Source organism: Emys orbicularis, chromosome 9 (assembly GCF_028017835.1).
Source record: "Emys orbicularis isolate rEmyOrb1 chromosome 9, rEmyOrb1.hap1, whole genome shotgun sequence".
NCBI lineage: Eukaryota > Metazoa > Chordata > Testudines > Emydidae > Emys > Emys orbicularis.
This window is the reverse complement of record NC_088691.1, coordinates 21,790,480-21,812,213: the sequence shown is the minus strand read 5'-3', so window position 1 is coordinate 21,812,213 and position 21,734 is coordinate 21,790,480. Positions and strand designations below refer to the sequence as shown.

Sequence of the window (21,734 nt, the reverse complement as noted above, 5' to 3'; positions counted from 1 at the left end):
GACTGCACGCTGAAATAAGACTGCTCACAGTTTCATTCCTATTTCTAGTTAGTTTCCCTTTTTGGTTCTGTTGCACAGCACAGCTGCTGTTGATGCCACTTTCCAGCACTGAAGGGGAGTATTTAAGTTGTAAAGGATTCCCCCCCCCCCAAAAAAAACTGTTTTCATTTAAAATTTGTGTAGTTATTTTGAACAGGGACCATGTCTACCTGTCAATTTGTGCTGCACCTAGTGTGATGGCAAACTAGCCCTATTCATGGCCTCTAGACATAAGCTTAGTGCAGATAATAAAAATTAATAATAATTAACAATCATAGCTTTTGAATCAGACCCTCCTCCCTTTTATTTTAACACCACTTTATCTTTTAGACCTAAACTTCACAACTCTGCAGGACAGATGAAAGATTTTTTTTGTCCACTTGATTACAAAGAAGGAGCCCTGCAAGATATGTTTACTGTGCCATATTCCTTGCAAGGAGTTTGTGTGGTCTAATCTGGTACCACACTTATGTTTTCTTTAGTTCAGTAAGAAGTGTTTCTAATAGGGAGAGCAATTCTAGAAGATATTTAAGATAGTGTTTAACTCAGGAGACCTATAAATGGATGTGCACTTTATAAACCTTCATTCAGATTTCAGCTCCACAATCTAGAAGGTACCCCTACATCATTAATAACAGATTTCAAGTTTAAAATGGCAAAAAGCTTCTTGTTGTGATATGTGTATGTAGAATTTCTCTTTAAAATACCAGAAAACCAAAATAAGAGAGAAGAATCATCAGTTATGTTTGCTTTCTTTTATTTGACACAGTCTTCCCTCACTATTAATGTCTTTCTGTCTGTATACATTATTTGAGCCCTGTGCATATCATTGCATTTTATGGCCTTTTGAAAAATGATCAATAACATTTTTAACTCCATAAAAACAAGGCAAATTTTTAAAGACTAAACAAAAAGTACCAAGGGGCCCAGATGGCTAAGCGGAATGGTAACAAAGGCCCCAATTTAGCAAAGCACACAAACCTGGGCTTAACTTCCAAATCAGTGAACGTTATGGAAGAGCTGAAAGTTGTGTGTGTTTTTAAGTGCTTTTGTGCATAGAGGTGAGTTTTTAAAGTACGTGTGCCAGTGCTTTTGCTGAATGGGGGCCATAATACAGATCGTTAGCCCTGTAGGTTGTTGATTTGAGTCCAACCCGCCTTGGCAGATGCCCATCTGAAGACTCTTTGGTGCTTTGTGTGGAATGAGTTGGTAGGGTTTCACTCCAGCTCCTAGTACACTAGTGTGTACCTAAAAAATAATAATAATAATAATCGCCACTACAAATGGCTTCCTTGTCGGCAGTCAGTGCCTGAGAGGCCAGTAACTGAACTGGCCTTGGAGCCTCAACCCCACCTAGTGGTAGGGTGACCAGATGTCCCAATTTTATAGGGACAGTCCCGATATTTGGGTCTTTGTCTTATATAGATGCCTATTACCCCCCACTCCCTGTCCCGATTTTTCACACTTGCTATCTGGTCACCCTACCTAGTGGTGGCCTCTCCAGGGATGAGGGAACCTTGCACTGCTCCTGCCTGGGCTTTACCTGCTCTGTGGACAAATGAGGGAATTCAGCCTGTAGGACTGAGAGTCTGGCCCCTATCACAACACAAAAAATGCTTCAGAAGAGTAAGTGAGAGAAGGATAGATTCCAGCTGGAACTTGGTGTTTGAACTGGCCCCTTTGCTCTTCCTTCTCTGGTGGCTTTAATTGCTGCCCAGTACAAATTCTCCATCACGCTTTTTCCCCCTTGCTGTGAATCCAAGAGAGCTGCAGCGCTGTCCTTTTCAGTTACCATGTTACTGATGTCCTGTTCCTTTCGCTGTACAGGAGAGCGAGTCAGATAGCGGGATGGTGCTGACATCTGATGAGATGAAAAGCCTGAAGAGACTGGAAATCCGCTCCTGGCCTTATGGGATTATGGCTCTAGCGTGAGTACTTTGGCAACATTTCTTTGGAGTCAGTGTCCTGTCCAGAAAAGGTTGTAAAAAAAAGTTTCTGATTCCAAATGGAACACTGTTAGTCTGCAGCACCAGCAGCTCTGCGCTTCATGATTACAACAGAAAGAGGATGGTTAATACATTTCAAAATAAAGAGGCACAATTCAGTTTTGGTCACAGCATAGAGAAAAGAGGTACCAGTTTGCATATAAAACACAATCCCAGACTTCTGAAAGGAAGGCTGTTCCTCTAGATGGGTTTCATACATGTGTTTCTCTGCACACATAAGAACATAAGAACATAAGAAAGGCCGTACTGGGTCAGACCAAAGGTCCATCTAGCCCAGTATCTGTCTACCGACAGTGGCCAATGCCAGGTGCCCCAGAGGGAGTGAACCTAACAGGCAATGATCAAGTGATCTCTCTCCTGCCATCCATCTCCATCCTCTGACGAACAGAGGCTAGGGACACCATTCTTACCCATCCTGGCTAATAGCCATTTATGGACTTAGCCACCATGAATTTATCCAGTCCCCTTTTAAACATTGTTATAGTCCTAGCCTTCCTAGCCTTCACAGTGTGAACATTAATTAGTCTGATAAAGCACTAAAACCAATTTCATCAACCTCAGCGCAGGATGCACCACCAAACAAATTAACTCTTTTTCCAAAGGAGAAGCTGCCTCCTGCTTTTGAATCATCATATTCAAAGAGGGGTCAGACTTTCAAATAAAGTTGGCATGTTTCAGGGTCTAACCTGTAAGACCCACAAATTTGGTGCAAGTGGCAAACATAGCGAATAGTATTTCTGCTACAGAGTTCTTCAAAAGAATCTATGGGAAGGATCTCATTCTCTGTTCAGTTAGTTAGGAATTTACAATAAATTTCAACCAAATTGCTTGGAGTTTTCTGTAAGACTTATCACCGTAGTATCTAAGACAGCTAGAACCCTATTGACTCGGCTTCTCCCTGTTAAATTCAACACGGCTTTTCCACAATGGTATTTTCTACAATTCCCCACAGAACACAGTTGACCTTCTTTGTGAGGTGTGGTATATTGGGAGAAGTTTGCACTGCTTCTGTATAGCGTTAGCAGGCTCATTTCAGAATGTGCAGAGTCAGAGCACAACAGTCAGTACTTGAGAGGGGCTACTGACTTGCTCCTGACAGACAGAGAGGAAGGATGATGGAAGCTTGCCTTGGCTTTTCACACTTCCGCTCCATGAATTCCCAGTTATCGTTTGGGGGAGTAGACTCAGTCTGTGGTATGTGATAAAAGTTACAGAGCAGGCTCATGTTATCCTTGCTGAACTGATGTAAGCTTTCAAATTCCACTTGTCCTGCAGGAAAGGAACTCAGTGTGTTCAGCAGAATTCATTCTGCAGGACGGTGGGAGAATTAAGGACCCAGTATTGTACCTAAAAGGGGACAGCAGGCATCCTCACAAAGTTCTTTGTCTACATGCACACTAGGGGTGGGTGCACTGATTCAAATAAAACACCTTCCCTCCCCTGATGATATTTGCCCATTTTTTAGAATCATGTCTGAATGAAACTTTTTTGTTTCTGAGATTCAGAAGTGTTCAGATGAGTAGCTGGTGGATTTTTCTTTCCTGCCCCTTCAGGTTTTCAGCAGGCATCAGAAGCACCAAATTCCTACATGCCAGGCTGCTCTCTAATGGCATTGCCATTCAGAAGCAGACACACTAGATACCCCAGGAGTGAGTTTGTTCTTGTGAGATTTCCAGCCCAGCTCTGTAGAGGTTCAAGCCTCAAATAAAACTTCTGAACTGGACACGGGACCAGATCCTGAGTTAGTGTCAATTGGTTTAATTCCATTGACTTCATTTAATATATGCTCCAATTAAATATCTCCCAGCTGGAAATCTGGTCTTCTAAATCCATATCTTTTTTGGTATTCTATTCATAACTGTACACCAGGTACTTCCTGTGCCAGCCAGTCCACACATGGGCATTTGAATAGAAATCTAATCTAGAGCCAAGGCCTGCAGCAAGCAGCATCCATTCCCACCTCATTCTCAGCAATCTCATGGCGGACAGAGGAGTGTTTGTCCTTGGCCTGTTTTTCCATTCAGTTCACCCCAGCTGAGAAGACCCTTTTGCCAGACTCTTTTTTTTTTAAACCATCTTACAGAATCTCTGTGGCCCAAGTGATACATTCATTTAGATATTAATTATGGAAGGTCTTGGCGTCCTTTCATTTCAGGACATGTCATCCCTTGATCTCACACGCCCGTAACTTGAAAAACATCCCTGAGAAGCACTTGTAATATTCTCCAAATGGCTTGGAGAGGTCAGAGAAGAGTGTTAGTTTAGCAGGGGGAGATAATGTCACCCTTGTTAATTGTGTATCTCTCTCTATCAAAAACATTTACCCTGGACCCATTTCAAACAGTCATCCTCTTCTTACCCACAAGCTTTCAAAGGCTTAGCATGTTTTCTAAACCAGGGTGGCTGCGTTTATTATTTTTCACCGAAATCTCACTGTTTATTTATCTTGCATTCGCTTGCTCCGTCAAGTTGAAAAGTTGGCAACACTACTTGCTGGTGTCAAGAGTTTACTGAGGCCGAATCTGATACCTTGGGCCTGGGAATCCTGTTAGACAAGTAATGACTATTTCTGAAGTCAGAAGCATTTTACGTTGGCTTTATGAGAGCAAAAGAGGGACTGCATCTAAATCAGCATTCGAGGAAGTGTGGGACATAAGGATGAGGATAGAGTGTCAGGTTTCATCTTGTAACATTAACGTGCCAGCACCAAGCACTGCTTTAAAATCCTCCTGGAGACTCTTTAATCAAGTTATTATTAAGATCTATAGCAGGCTTGGCTTTTGCTTGGGTGTGGGGTTTGTTTGGGGTTTTTTTTTTGTCTGATCTAATTATGCTCGGTTGCTCTGAAACAATTATTCAGGCTAATCTTGGCTGAGCACCCTGACACCACCCAACTGGGTCTCAGCTGATGTGCTGCAGGCGCCGAGAGGCAGCATCCAGCTCACGTCGCTGAGGGCTGTGCCTTTGCCCGAGCCGGACTGGGTCTAAGACAATCTCAGTGCACAGGATTCAAACCAAACAATCGCGCTTGGCAGCATCTGGCGTTCCTGTTCAGATATGATGTGTCTGGGGAAAGACTGTAGGAAAAGGTGACCCTTAGGCCACATCTACACTACAGGCTAGGGATGTGATTCCCAGCTCGCGTAGACATAGTCACACTAGCTCAATGAGAACTAGCTTGAGTATGAATAGTCGTGTAGCCTTGGTAGCACAGGCGGCAGCAGCACAGCTTAGCTGGGCTGAGGACAAACCCTCCCGAACCCTGTGGGTACATAGTCGGCATGGCTAAGACACCACTGCTGTCACCCATGCTACCATGGCTACACTACTATATATACTCAGGCTAGCTCTCGAGTATGGCTACCTGACCTGGGAATCACACCCATAACTTGTAGTGTAGATGTAGCCTTAGAGAGACAGCTGCACAACTAAGGTTTTCATATACAGCCCTGGGATCTTCCATGCTCTGCGGTCACTACTCACCCAGAGAAAGTGGCTCAGAAGGGTCGGTCAGAATTCCTATTGCTACATCCTGTTTTCAGGTGAATAGAGGTGGGAGATAAGGTTGTTCCAGGCTGATGTATATGATTACAGCTGAAGACTTTTCTTTTAGTTACTAGTACATATGTTCTTGGGGGCAGTGACTATACCTATCTCTATGTTTGTACAGCACCTAGCACAAGGACCCAGACTAGGACTATCCAAAATTTTCAGCACTCAGAATCAATGAAATTTTGGCTTAAGTAACTTGTCCAAGGTCACACAGTGATGCAGTGGCAAGAGTCCCTAGAACTAAGGTATTCTTAGTTCCTGTGCTCATTATGGTATGCTGCACTGCCTCTCAGCCCCTCTATTCCTTGTGTTCAGTGGGAATTGACCATCTTGGGTGTGGAGGAATCTGTGCCAGAGCCTTTCATTTGGGTTGGCTGTATATTTGAGATGGCTGGGCCAAATTCATCACTGGCATAATCAGGTACAACTCCACTGACGCCAAAACAGCTGCAATCACTTATTCCAGTGGTGAATTGGTCCTTTTGTGGCTTCCTTTTAGCTTTGTTTTGCATTTGGTTATTGTCCAGCCTATAGATTCTTATGAATGTTTCAAAAGAATGAATTTTTGACCGTAACCCTTCAAGTTCCTCTGCCACTTGACCAGTGAGATATTGATCCTGCCAGAAGGAAAGCAGTATTGGATTTCTACTGCACAGTACTCACTGCAGATTCATCGAAGCAAATTCTGAATCAGACTCACAACTATTAGAGAAAAAACAACCTTAGTGATTAAAGCCTCTGGTATTTTTTCAATGAAATAATACCTACTATTACTCTGGAAAAGTGTCTCCATAAGTCCCTATAAAAGCTATCAGGAGGCTCTAGAGTTCACTTCTCATTATTATTACAAGATGTAAGCATCAGGCAGAAATTGGTGGACTTGCCGCTGCACAGCTCAGTTGCCCATCTTTCCTTGAACAAGGCCTCTGATCACATTCAGGATTTCTAAGGGCCACAGAGGCCTACCTGGTTAAGACTAGGTGTTTGGGTAGAGCAATGTGAGCAGCTCCACAACACTGGGAAGGAGTGTCCTACCTCAAGCCCGGGGAGTCCTCACTTATTTAGAGCTCTGTTGTCTCCTGCCCCTAAGAAATACTCTTACAGTCATCACTCAGGCATTCCTCACGGAGCTTTAGGCCATTAGAAACTGGCTCCCTCTTACAGAAAAATAAACAGCCCCAGTAATGGGCTTCCAGTTCTTGGGGTGTTTTAATAGTTATTTACCTTCAAGCCAGAATCAATGGTTCACAGAAGAGTGAGATGGAAGAGACCTATTGAGTCATCTAGTCCACTTCCCTGTAGCTAATGCAAGACTGTCCCCTATGGTATATTCTTCACAGCCTCCCCCGCCTCCCTGCCCAACCTAATACATTCACTGTTAGGAAACATTTCCTAATATTCAACTTAAATTTTCCTTTGCTTCGTTTCATCCCACTATTTTCAAGGCCCGTCTTCACCATGCCAGGAAACCCAGGTAGAATATAGTAAAAATCTGTAATGTGGAGGGACCTAACCATATTTTAACCATGTCACATTACCAAGCTAAACTGGACTTGTCCAAGTCTTTTATCAAGTCATATGACCTAGTATTAACCCCATTAAGCTCCCATCCTCTCTACAAATTTTAACTCTATTGTAATTGGGACAGAACACAAGTGTTTTGTAGTACGGTCTTCTGACAAGTTTCTACTAATAGAGTAGACAGGCCCGTAATTATACATACTTGGTCCAAACCTATCAGCTCCCTCTGTTGGTATTTACAATTTACAAAGAGGGCTTAGGCACCAGGTATGGGCACTGTAGAAAGAAAGCCTGAAGGCAAAGACTTGTAGGTGATTAGCATGTCCCCCTGAGTCACTGGTTAGCCAAACTATATATTTGCTTTCTTCTAATCTTCCTTCATAAGTTAGTTCCTCCGGTGCCTTAATCATTTCTCAGAGGGGTAGCCGTGTTAGTCTGGATCTGTAAAAAGCCACAAAGAGTCCTGTGGCACCTTATAGACTTACAGATGTATTGGAGCATAAGCTTGCATCTGACAAAGTGGGTATTCACCCACGAAAGCTTATGCTCCAATACATCTGTTAGTCTATAAGGTGCCACGGGACTCTTTGTTTAATCATTTCTGTTGCTCTACACTTAAACCTCTCCAGTTTGTAGCCATCTTCCTGGTGCAGAGGAGCCCAGAACTGAGTGTGTAATGTGAGGTAGGCACAGTCTCACAAGTGTATCACATGGGTGTGAGGCAGGAGTTTCCCCAGCTAACACTGAATACAAACTTGCACCTGACAAAAGTGGCATTTTTCGTGTTTTGAGTGTGGAAATTGCAATGTTCAGATTTCCCGCCACCCCACCCCCCAAAATGTTACAAATTCCTGCAGGCACAAATTCAAGAATTTTTGCATTGGTCCCTGTATAAGATGTTACTGTCTTGGGCCAATTTCAAAATGTATTTTAGGTGAAACTCACCCTCCCCATACATATAATCCCCTGGACTTGATTGAGACATTCAGCATTATGAAGGGCATAGTGAAAACTAACTAGTCCCTTCTTTCTACTCTTTCCTTTCATATGAGAAGAGGTAATTTAAAAGTAAAGGTTAGTGAAGGCAGAATCAATAAAGGAAAATACTTCTTTAGGCAGCAGAAGGTCAACCTGTGGAATTCACTGAGGTAAATACTGTGGCTGGATTTTAACAGGATTAGGTCATTGTATGAGCCATTATTAACATTTGTACCTACGTAATACTATGGGTAATTAAATCTCATCATGCTTTGGGCCTTAAACTATTCACCTGTGTGGCTCAGGAAGGATTTTTCCCTCGTATGCAACATTGCACAATTGACTAGGAGTGTAATTATAAGAGGGGTTTTGCTTTCCTCTGAAGCGCTGGGTACTGGCCACTGCTGGAGGCAGGATGCCAGACTAGATGGACCAACTGTCTGATCCTATGTGGCAGTTTCTATGTAGCGAATGAGATTTCAAGGACAGTCAGAACAAGGAAGCTGCAGCCTACCACTACGATATATATTCCAAGCATATGTACGTTTCCCTGCTGCTGAGCAAGAAAAGACTATATTTACTGACATTTCATTCTAGAGCATTAAAAGGTAAAATGTAAAGACCTCTGGATTTTTTTAATTTAGGACATGCATTTTGCATGAAAGGAACATTTTTGAAAGTTAATTGCATTTCAATTTGCCATAGACAGTTAATCACAGAACTCACTTCGGATCAAACTCATCATCTCTCTGGCTTGGGAGCAAATATTAAATGTCACTGTTTAAGTCTCTCTTCAAACATCAGTGTGATTTAGGTGACAGACAGAGCCATTCCCAGAGCAGTCCCCTGCCCTAGAGGGGACAGAAACACAAGGAGACCACTTGGTGGAAGCCAACAAGGGTCTGAAAGTTTCTCATTGTGTGGCCAAACTAAACCCTAATAAAATTTCTTTTATCTGGCACTCCAAGGCACACAGGCCCAGGGCCAAGTTAAACAGATACTTTCGTGCTTCTCCTTGTCTCCACTGACAACTTTAATACCTGGCAAATTAAAAGCCAGAATGTCTGTGGAGTCAGCTGACAAGAGTCAACAGGGCTAGGTAATAAAAGAAAAGTACATAAATAAACAGTAGACCAGAGAGACAGTTCTGCCGCTTATTCCAGAGGGAGAATCTATCTAACGAGAGGGGATGGAAAAGCTGCCAAGTGTGTGGCATTTTGAAGAAATTCCCACTGGTGTTTTCCTCTGGACAATGAGAAAGAAGAGAATTTAGATTTTGGTAATAAAAGACTGTCACATTGCTGGTACTCTCAGGGTTATAGCTTATTTCAGTCACGAGAGGCAACCTAGTGAGTAGTGATCTGCGTTGCCATGCAAGGAATTTGGGTTCAACTCCTAGTCCAGATCTAAGAGGCTAGCACAGCGGAGTTTGCCTGCACAGTTTACTTCTCTGTACCCTGGAAGTCTCAGGACTGGAGTTTATTGAAGAGATGCAAGAAGCATCCTAGTGGTTATATTTCTGCATCAACGTGCAGGAATCATGGTTTCATTTTCCTGTCTTGGGTTTGAGCAGGAGGTACTGACATTTTGGGGAGGACAACCACATTGTACCAAAATAGGCCCTGCTGTAAAATGGCGCATCTCCCATTGAAGTCGAAGGCAGTTGCACCTGTTCATATGATGGCTGAATTTGGCTCAACATCTCAAGTGCTACTGACTTAGAATGAATCCCTTCATAGATTGGCATATGCAAAGTATCATCCAACCCCCCCCCCAAAAAAAACTCCCCAAACAATGGAGAATTACAGGACTGAATGACTCAAAAGTGACCATTATAAACTGGCTGGTACACATAAGACGATACATTACCTGAGCCAATACAATACACCAGACATGCCTGCCTCCACCTCTCCAGAACAATTAACATTTACAATGAAAACACCAATACTAATTCTACTAGCCAGGCTGGTGACATCTGCAGCTCGCAGCGAACTTCAATTCCAGGCTCAGGATTCCAAGGCAAGAGACCAGATCGTCTAAGGTTATCATACCAGAACTTATTGAGAGACATTAGCTCCCTTTCTGGAAAAAAAAGACATTTTCCCACTCTGTACTGAAACCAGTGAGGGAAGGCAACAAACGCACAGGAAGAATGAGGACAACAGGAAATGAAAAATAGGAGTATTATGAGTCTGCTGTCGCCAGGAGCAACCTCCTTGTTAAGTCTGGGCTGGGTCTAGCTATCTTAGATATTTAAATAGTCTCCATTACCATAGTACATGAACAGACCTTACAAGTTTTAATGAATTCAGCCTGTGAAGCATGGAAGTACAATTATCTCTATTTTTACTGGATGGGGAACTGAACTCAATGTCACACAGAAAATGTTGGGCACAACAGGGACTTAAACCCAGGTCTCCCAAGTCCTCCACTAGTGACCTAATCACTGGACCAACTGAATCTCCTGCTGATCTGTTTTTCAACCAAGTGTTCTAAAACATAAAGACTTAAGCGGGAAAACAGTGGTGAAATCTGCTCAACTGCGGAAAAGGTTGAATGTGAGCCAACAAGGGGATGCAGTTGCGAAAAAGGCTAATATCATACTGGGGTGTACTGACAGGAAAACCGTATGTGAGACAGGCAGTAATTGTTCCACTCTACCTGGCACTGGTGAGGCCTCAGCAGGAGTACTTTGTCCCGTTCTGGGTGCCACACTTTAAGAAAGCTGTGGACAAATTGGAAAAAGTCCAGAGGAGAGCAACAAAAATTATAAAAGGCTTAGGAAACCTGACCTGTGAGGAAAGGTTAAAAAAGTCGGCATGTTTAGTCTTAAGAAAAGAAGACAGAAGAGGACCTGAGAACAGTCTCCAAATATGTTAAGGGTTGTTATAAAGAGGATGGTCATCAATTATTCTCCATGTTCACTGAAGGTAGGTCAAGAAGTAATGGGTTTAATCTGCAGCAAGGGAGATAGATTTAGGTTAGATATTAGGAAAAACTTTCTAACTAGAATAGTTAAGTTATGGAATAGACTTGCAAGGGAGGTTGTAGAAGCCCCATCATCGGAGGTTTTTAAGAACAGGTTGGACAAACACCTGTCAGGGATGGTCTAGGTTGACTTAATCCTGCCTCAACCTCTTCATGTCCCTTCAAGCCCTACATTTCTATGATTCTATAAAGCAGGGTCACACCTCCACCCTCAATCAGCCATGCCCTGTTTAGCAAATGGGAAGGAGTGCTGGGTCTGAGGTAGGCTGACTCATGATGCTGAGGTCAATATTTTCCTCTACCACGATGCCTACAAAAACATGCACCAGTGATTAAACAGCTGGTGTGCAGTGAGCAGAGCTTTTCATACTTACCAGTTTTATCTCATTGTTTCCTTGCACTCCCTCTGTTTGTTGTGTGTATCTGTTGGCCTGTCTCTTGTACTTGGATTGTAAGAGCCTTGGGCCAGGGTCTTTCTTCTTGTTCTGAGTTTGTATAGTATCTAGCACTTACGTGGCCCAGGAATTTGACTGGGCTCACTATGCATTATTGCAATATATATAAAATAATAATAAATAGTCAAATCTCCTCTCTGAAGACTGTTTCTGTTTCAAGGCCATTAGAAAGTAGCTACAGTAACTCCTCACTTAAAGTCGTCCCGGTTAACGTTGTTTCGTCGTTACGTTGCTGATCAATTAGAGAACATGCTCATTTAAAGTTGCGCAATGCTCCCTTATAACATTGTTTGGCAGCCACCTGCTTTGTCCATTGCTTGCAGAAAGAGCAGTCCATTGGAGCTAGCTCATGGGGGCTTGGAACCAGGGTGGACTTGTGGTCCCCCTATCAGCTCCCCATTCCTCTAAGTTCCCTGTGAGGCAGCCGCCCAGCAGGTTACCAATTGCCAGCAGTTCAGCTGTCCCTCCCCCCACAGCCATGTTCTGCTCCTGCCCTCTGCCTTGGAGCTGCTCCTGGGTGCCTCCTGCTTGCTGTGCAGGGGGGGAGGGGAAGAGGGGTGCTAATGTCAGGATGTCCCCCGACCCTCTGCTCCTGCCCCCTGCTTATCACATCTCCATAGAGCAGGGCGGGGGGACACGTCAGGGCTCAGGATGGAGGGAGCTTGCTGCCAGCAGCTGCTGTTTCAACTTGCTGATCTACTTAAAAAGGCGATGTACTTAGAGTGCGGTCAGCATACTTAAAAGGGCAATGCGCATCTCTCTCTCTCACACACACACACACACACAGGATGTGTCTCTCTGTCTGCCATGCTGTCTCCCCTCCCTCCATTTGTGCTGCCTTGTAGAGTGTGAGGCTACATTAACAACAATGTGTTAACCCTTGAGGGCTCAGCTGAGTGCCAGTTCATCATTTAGCAGTAAGGCATTCCCTGGGAAATATCCCACCCTCTTCCACCCTCTGACTTCACCACCACAACCAAGCTTCACAATCATCATAGCTGTGAACAGTATTAAATTGTTTGTTTAAAATGTATACTGTATATATATATATATATACACAGTATACATTTTAAACAAACACTTTATATATATATAAAAGACATATATATGTCTTTTGTCTGGTGAAAAAAATTTCCCTGGAACCTAAACCCCCCCCCCCCCCCCGTTTACGTTAATCCTTATGGGGAAATTGGATTCGCTTAACATCATTTCGCTTAAAGTCACATTTTTCAGGAACATAACTACAACGTTAAGTGAGGAGTTACTGTATTTACCTGTACACATGCTATGTATTCTCCTACTGTCTGAGCTCTATAGAATTGGTTGATTTTATACTCTCCCTAGCGTGTTTAGGAGTCATTTTGAAGTGAGACATGAGCAATGCCGTGATCAGAGTCAGTTTGTGATTATGGATTATTGCAAAGAGATTCAGATCAGTTAGTTATACAGTCCTAACAACAGTGGACAAGTTCAGAGAACCACCTCCAGATCTGGATCTTTATCACCACCATCTCTGAATTATCCAAATCTCCTCCACAGAGATGCTTTGAATTCCTCGGGTGGAAGATGCTATAGATGAGCAAAATATTATTTATGAGGTTGCATATAATTACCTTTTTGGGGTTCAAGTGGCCTCTCTTCAAAGCCACCATGTGATGGCATCTGATGAAGACTGGTCCACACTCCCCTTGGAGTTCTCCTAGTTCTACCAATAGGGGTTGCTATTTAGCAACATAAATTGTTTCTTTCCCCACACCATCACCTAGAGCAGTGGTTCTCAACCTGTGGCTTGGGGGCTGCTTGCAGCCCAATCAGCACAGAACTGTGGCCCATGTGACATCCTCAGGGCCATACAGCCTACATAACACATTGTGGGCCACATATGCGTATGGTTAATAGGTTGAGAACCACTGCTCTAGAGTAAAAGAAGGTAGCTGGGAATCAAACTAGGGTCTCTCGAATAGCACCAATTGCAGGACACCAGTTTGGGCATCATGCAACTTAGGTGAAAGACTGTTCTGTAGTTTTAAAAGGTTACAAAGTATGTGTGTGAGAGAGATTTGCCCTACACTGCATGTAAAGTGCACTCTTGCTCTCCACATTGTTATAAATCGAAGTGTCTCATAGATTATTCATTAATCCCAGTTTTTACTGTACTTAAAGAAAAACCATAGTTTAGGATTCTGCTTTCAAAATGTCACATTCCCTGAGCTGGTGTCAGAACAATGACAGGAGCATTTATAACCAAGATACATACAGTACATTGCAGGGTGGTTCGTGGTGAGCGAAAGAGACAGGGTATAAGGACTCCTAGGTATTATTCCCAGCCCTGCTATTGAATCTCTGAGCGACCTTGAGCAAGTCACAAACTTAGTCCCCCCCCCATCTGTAAAATGGGGATAATAGTTACATGTCTGACAGGGGTGCTGTGAGGATCTGTTCAGTAATGCATTTTGAGATCCTGGAAAGACAGATACTAGGCCAATGACAGATAAGAGCAAAGCTTTATAAGGAAAGGATCTGAATATTAGATTGTTTGTCTTTGTTTTAAACAGGCAGCGAGCTGTCAGCAAGAGCAAAGAATCCATGTTATCAGAGCATGAGATTGTGAAATACCAGCCAGCAGTACAGATTGATGAGGACACCATGGACTTCACCCTGGAAGACTCAGTCCTCCTGCCCATGGATCCAAACCTGGAATGCCACAGCCCACCTCCTGACTACAACTCTGTCATCCACTATTCTGCCCCTCCAGTGTAATCAGCCCAGTTCGATCTTTGCACCTCTTTCAGCAATGCTGGATTCTCACATGCCTCCACCATTTGTACAGGCTGTTTAAAAGGACTAGGGTAAAAAGAGGAGAAGGAAACTGACAGGGTCCCTGCTATGAATGGAAACCCTTAAAGAGCAGCTACCTTAAAAGGTGTATTTCAGCTTATCTAGCTAACATACCAGAATCAAAACTAGGAGCTGCAGCCCAAAATTGCCCCCACTCCTTACTCCCCCCGCTGGATTGCTCAGTGGCAATTGCAGATGTGCAAGGTATTTCAATCCCTTTTTGCTCATTCCATACGAGAGTCACGGAGAATCAAATCAAGTCAGGTGTGAAAACAGTATTGATTCTGCTGGCCATACGTAGACCCTGCAAGGATTATACGCTCAGATGCTGTCCGGGGATCAGTTAAGATCTGCAGCCCCAAACACTGATATGTGGATTTTGAAACCGTACATTATTTTAAAGACATGGGGATCTCATTGTCCCTCCCAAAATGTATTTGAAATATCAAAATTATTTTGCTTATGGTTGGTATTCTAATGGTGTTTATAAATCTTCTAGGATCCGTCCTTAAAACCATATAACATACACAGAGCATGGGTACTCTGAGTACCTGTAGAAAGCCTGGATTCGGTTGCATTCTGGGCACACTACACAGCTCATCTATTTCCCCAGGTGTTTCCTTTGTGGGAACAATAATTTATTTTAGTGCATTATTTTATAATGATTGTTCAGCACCCTAGGTCTTTGGATAAGGACTTTATAAATTTAGATAAATAAATTTTCCCGTGTGTGTGTGCAACAATGCAGGCCATATGCCACTGGGACACCAACAGTTTAACACAATTATTCTGTTTAACTTCTGACATATCTTTATAGAAAGCACTTCCCCTAGATTCCACTGCTGATGCCAAACACAGTTTGATTTTTGGAATACCAACCAATATCACACTAGGAGCAATCTGACATTTAGGTTTGTACTGCTGGGGCCCATGCAGCCTGACCACCTTGCTACTGTGGTGTGTAATGCCCTAAGCGAGTAAGTCAAAGCTTTTCACAGTCAGGCCTGGCTGGATCACGGATCTACACAGCTGAGAAATTCAAAGTGACCTGCCCCTCACCCCCCACATGCTATGTACAGCAGGAGAATTGTAGGTTTGCCAGCATGCACACCCATCTCCTCCTTGCAGCAACCTCACAAGTAAGCAAGTAATCCTTGTAATTGAATGCACTGTGAAGTAATCTCAGCTGACATTAAAAATTTAGGCAGGAGTAAAGCATCTAGGATATCAAGTCTAAAGCAAGGCTGAGAAAGATGCTCATTGACAGTCATGCCTGTAACCTCCTAAATTATAACCTGGGAAAAGGAGCTTTACATTAATTTTCTCCCTGGGGATTTTTCCAAGGCCTAGGAAACCCCTCCATTCCCTTCCCAGGTCTGGCATTAGCAATTACCTCTTTCCTTCAGAGGACAGATCTTTTTAAATGATCACAAACCGAAAGAAGAAAAGGCACCTGGCAAACAATGTGATCATCTTTCCCTAACTCCTCCAGCATAGTGAAAACAGACCAAATGCTCTCAGAACATTAGAATCATTTTCAAATTACTAGGTAGACCTGATAACATTGAAATAAGCATGAAAGAAGACTCAGGTATTATCACAGGGGAAAACAAAAAACAAACAAAACATCCCAAGCCCAGCGCCCTCTTAACTGTGAATGGTAAAACATTTGAAATGGGGGATCCTCAGATTGTAATCCCAGTTCTCTTTAGTTCCTGAATTAATCTGGAAAAAGCATGCAGGCTCCCATTTTAAAAAAGGGATCTGCAGTAATTCACAAGGATGAGTCCCCTTGTTCCTAGTTGACCTGCTGGGAAGTTGTGGTCTGTAATTGCTTTATTGTCATTTTTGCACTTCTTTGTATTGTAGTAACTATGTGTTAACTAGAGCTGGTCAAATAATGAGAGAAACCTATTGGGGAATAATTTATCTAAAGAGTGACAAAAAGCTCTTTTGATCAGTTGTTCAGTGAATATTAAATTGACCATCTATAGAGCTGGTCAAATAATAAAGCACTTGGTTTGCAGATAATTTATTCACAAGACAAATGGAAAAAATGTCTCCAATATATAACTCTGCTGGGTCTAGCATTAACAGTGTCAATGTGAGACAGTTTTTGCTGTTGTACCTTGCTCTTAAGCTTGTGAAAATTACAGTGTGTAAAAAACTTTTGCTTGCAAATTCTAAATATAAGGAGGCCTAGGGAAAAAATAACAGTTGCAAGTATATAAATGTGCTCTCCATTTTTAAAATAAAATTGGAAACACTGCTGTGCTAATTAGCTGCTTCCAAGAAAACTCAGCATCTTTTCCCTTCCCCTTTGTTCAGAACACAATTTGCAGAGGCTTTTATGAAACCAAAGGGATGCAGGGGTTGTGTTCTAAGTGGAACCAAGGGAGTGCCTTTATTTAAGGGGGCACTGCATCTAGAGTCTTATTATGGCTTTTAGCCAACATCCATCACAGTTGTTTTTATGTCACATGAGAACACAGAAATGCAGGCCTGGGCACTCTCCTTGAGATCTGCAAAATTATACCCATCTTAATCACTGGTTCCATGGATGGGTCTCTAAAAATTGAGGACCTCTCTGTGATTCAAGGATCAGGAGACATCTAGGGCTAGCCATGCCTGATGCCCAGTTCATCAGAACCAGGACAACCCCTTAATCCCTATCTGAGGGTGGGAGGGTTTGGTTCCTTTATGTCAGCCTCAAAGCACTTAAGAAGTGTCCTGAACAAAACTGCAAATGATCAAGGTTTGGACAAATGTGTTTCCAACTTTTATTTGAGTGGAAGTTTCTTTTCTTCTTCATGGTAAATGAAACCAGCTGAACTATTACCTGACAAGTATTATTCATGTATGTGTCTTGTATTTTATTTACTAATATTTTGTTTGTACTTTCCTCTCCTCCCTTAATTTAATTATTGTTCTTTCCTTACATTGGTGTATATAGTTTACCCAGTAGAGGCAAATATAGCAATTCCTCTATATGATTATGTTTGTAACATTTTAGTCAAGAGAGAGATGGAGATCCCCTGACGTAACAGAGTTAAGTATCTTTACTAAACATTTCACTAATGCTTGCGGGCCAGGCTTGGTTTACAGTACTCTCCCATTTCCAGTTTATAGTGACTCTCCTTTTGGCTGTTAGCATCTTTGGCTCTCCTTTATTCCCTTTGTTACATAGCTTCAGTTAGAAAACAGGAAGTGAGAGGAATCTGGTGGGCTTGTAACATTCCTGCAGGTATCAGCAGTGCAGCTCAAGGTAAAAGGGAGGGATTTTCACAGGTTCTAGTCTAACTCGAGGCTGATCTACTGGCAGGAGGAAGAGAGGAGGCCAAATTGCTAAGTGATGTAATGTTTGATTTTTCAGACTTCTCAGGGATTCCTATTTGACTCCAGAGGGCAGTTGGCTACCTGCCTTTCTAATCTGATTCAGTTTAATGACAACTGTTATTAATCAGTGTAAACCTGTTGGGCTTTTTATGGTGCTTTCCCCTTCTGTTTTTCCCTAGCAACCCCAAAGTATCAGGCAAAGGGACTCTGAGCATTCAGGGGCAAGGATCTCCCCTGATGAACCCTGGGGTGAGATAAGAGGCCAAGGATAAGGTACCTCATTGGGGTCCACAACCATCTTATTATTCTGGTGTTTCTTGACATCTATATTCCCTGGTTCCCCCTTTTCCTTACTATCCATGTATCTTAACACTTAATTTCATGGAAAGTGCAGATCATGTATAGCCTCCCTCCTGGCTTCTCCCAGTAGCTTCTTCTCTACCTTTTGGCTAAGATCAAGTGTACAACTGGTTTCAGTCTGATATTGCCCAGGTATCCTGTACTTGCTGGGGATTGACTAGATAGCTAAACAGGTCTTTATTTTTTTTCACCTTTAACTTTAACCTTTTCCCATCCTAAGACTTCCTACATTGGCTAGAGTTGGGGACTGTGGCTTTTTTATCTCTATCAGAAACTGTCCCGGTAGCATCTCCCTGAACAAAATATGTTTCTTCTCTTCTGGGTATTTAAATACCCAGCTTCTCCAGCAAGCTAAAATTTGGTGGATTTATAGCTGAAGTCTATTTGTCTCTCCTGTCTCCTTCAGACACTTAGATCACTCTTTGCCTCTTTCACTTTATCTTAACCAGCTGGAGGGCCCAAACTCAGACACTGGACCCATCTCCCCCTCCCCTGAGTGCTAGGGCACCTCCAATCAAAATGAAAATCTCATGTCTCAGGCCTTTCTCTGTAGTAGGCTCAAATGAGGACATTAAATCTAGACCCCTGTTAAATTTGGATCCATACTGAGATCCAAATCTAAATATCTCCAAACGCCACAGTTTGGATCTCTCTCTAATGTGAACACTGCTCTTTCTTGCAACTCTGTTGGGCAGTTGTCTGGAGTCCTTCAAAAGGCCATGGCACTTTATCACTTCTTCTCTGCTTCCTGTGTATTGTGAAGAGTGTTCACTGGCACTTTACTCTGTAACCAGTTAGTCAAAAGCTTAAGACATAAATCTTCTCAATAACATTTCATCTTCAGCAGTGGCACTGTCTTGTCACATCCCATCTTACCTGGGAAGTGTTATCGGCTTTTAATACAATTACAAGGGTGTGGTCTTGATTAATGGTTTCTAGCTCCCAAGTCCCAACTGGGCAATCCCATGGAATAAAACGCCTCTGATGAAACATCATCAGCAAAATGTCCATAACAAGATAGGATGCTACAAAGCACGGGATCTGTAGGAGATGATGCAATTCTGAACTCAAACACAGGGCCTTCTTCTTAAAATTAATTGGAAGGAGAGAACAGGAGAGGAGGTATGAATTTCCCTTGTTCGACCACAGCTCTGGTTTGTTTGTACCAAGTGTTGTTTCCATATTGTGTAGAAGGACAAAAAGTCCCAGTTCCTGGCTGGACTGCAAGAGCTCACTGGCATGCCAACCAAATATGATGCCTTAAAAGATATGGTTACTCACGAAGACTAGCATGGAATGCAGGAACCAAAGAGTGTCTTTGCCCGCCTGATAATCCTGTTTCACAAGAGCCAGCCCAGCCTTATTATTCAATTCATTTTTCCTTAGACCTTGAGCTGTCAAAGCTGTTAATGAAAGCTGGGAAAGCCCAATAACTGTGGAGTTAAGGAAAATAAACTAAGCAAGTGCCATGGTATTACTCAAATCACTATGGAATGTCTGGGTGCCCTGTCCCTGTCTGGCTGAAGAATGTATGCACTGAAAACTCTGCTTTCTTACATAGTCGAAAATTGTATTGTATCTATTAACCAAAATAAAATGATTCTATATTTATACAGCCCGGGACTCCTTTGTGTCATCTGTTGTCTCGTGCGAAGTTGTCCTTGAAGCATAATATAAATAAATAAAGCAACAGTGTTTTCAGAGGGTTTACAGGGAATGGAATTTGCATTAATTGCTTCATGGCCTTCAAAGGTTAGGACATAAACCTGCCACATTGTAACAGCTCAAAGATGTCTAACGGCCATATTTGCTTAAAAGATTCCTGATGCTGGGAAAATGCTTGGCCAGATTCTGATCTTAGTTACACTAGTGTAAATCCACAGATCCGACATGATCTCAGCACAGTGCGGTATAGACACTGGCAGCTGATAACTACAGCTCGTTAGACACGAAGGCTCTGGTCCTACAAACAAATCAATAGGAGTATTCAAATGCTTAAAGTTAAGTCTTTGTGGGATTGAATCTATGCCCCTCAATAAGACCCCTAATTCACCAAAGCACTTAAGCACATGTTTAAACCTCACTGACTTCAATGGGACTGAAAGTTAAGTACAGGCTTACGAGTTTTGCTGAACATGGCTGCAATGCTGTCTGCTCTTCAAGACTCAAATGTGTGACATTGGGCTGTGTGACAAAGAGCTCAAGTCAACTGCAGAACATGGTGGCATTTGGGGTTTCGTTAGACGTGGCTTAGCATTTCCCAAAGATGTTTTTCCCTTCATTTAAACAGCTGCTTTGCAAAAGAGATCTAATTCAAATAAATATTTTCTAATAAACATCAAAGACCCTCAAAAGTTGGCTCCCCAGCTGAACCGAAGTTGGACCGCTGAAATGCTGAGCTCTTTCCTGAATCTGGAACACCTAGCTTACAGACGGGTTCTAAAATGTGGAAAAATAAGATGTGAAAATATATATATATAAATATTCAAGAAAAAGCTTCAAATGACATGAGGTCGTTTGCCTTGACATTTGGTAAGATTCCTCTAATCACAGCTTCCAATGTCTCCTGTCCGTTTTCAGTGGTATGGTTAACGATTGTTGGCTGAACTATCTTTGATAGCTTTTCGCTAAGGAACATCTGCCAGTGTCAGACAGACTGGCCGAGATTCATTTCTGTTTCTTTTTCCACACAAAGGATTTAATTAGAAATCCGTTGTGTTCCAGAGATATTTCTCTATTTGCGCACTTTAAAAGCTGGCATGGTCTTGCACTAGACAGTTGGGTTTGGAAAACTCCAGAGCACTCGGTCACTTGGAACCTTTTAAAGTTTCTCTCCATCCCTTGTTCCAAATAGTCCTGGAACTAAATGTGTCTAAATTATACATGTCATGCGAAATCCAGCAGTCTCCTCTCATTCACATAATGAGCAGGAACACTCTTCCACTGTAAACTATGAAATGCTTTAGTGGCTTATATAATGCATCACTCATGTATAATTTTGCTAGGCAATATAGAAGCTCCTCCTGTATGAAGCTAACGTATCAAACGGCAGAAAAAAAATATAGAAAATTAACTTAGCTTGATTCACTTTTAGCTCATAACATAATTTATTGATTGCCTGGTATTATGCGTGGCTGCAGCTAAACTTTTGCAAGGTGCCTGATTTTGCCTTGCCTTAGGGAAGAATAGTCTTGTGGGTAAAGCACAAGACAAGGACTAAAGGGATCTGAGCTCTTCTACCAGTAAACTGTCTTTTGCCTCCATGAAGCAGAATACAATGAAAGAGAAGTCCTTGGTCCCTGGACTAGGCTGTACTTCTCCCCGGTACGTAGAACTTTATTCACAAGGTGACACAAAGGAGGTGGCGCCACACAGACTCAAAAGGATGCATTTATTTTTGTCGGTTCCTAACTAGCTTGTAAGTGCCTCAGGGTAGAATCACATCAGACCATCTGTTATGAGAGGCACCTAGCACATTGTAAAAAAAAAAAAAAAAAAAATGTACGAAACCCATACTAGGAGAACCTGACTCTTTGGCCTCCTTTAGTGGCTGGCCCACATAAAAGAAAATCAGCCTGCTACTCCTTCCAGGTAGCAGACTTACTTCTTTAGTTCAAGTGTTAGCATCTCATGGTTTTAGAAAGAGAGGCCTCAGGTTCAA

General features: G+C 42.5%; 1 protein-coding gene across 1 annotated transcript in view; it reads left to right on the top strand.

The window, feature by feature from the left end:
* LOC135883545 (vascular endothelial growth factor receptor kdr-like) overlaps positions 1–14,299 on the top strand; it is a 183,944-nt gene extending 169,645 nt beyond the window's left edge. Inside the window, exons 29-30 of the mRNA XM_065410731.1 lie at positions 1,867–1,967; positions 14,095–14,299. Of these exons, the coding sequence (XP_065266803.1) occupies positions 1,867–1,967; positions 14,095–14,299 (306 nt within the window). The remainder of the gene's footprint in view (positions 1–1,866; positions 1,968–14,094) is intronic.
* Positions 14,300–21,734: the final 7,435 nt, after the last annotated feature.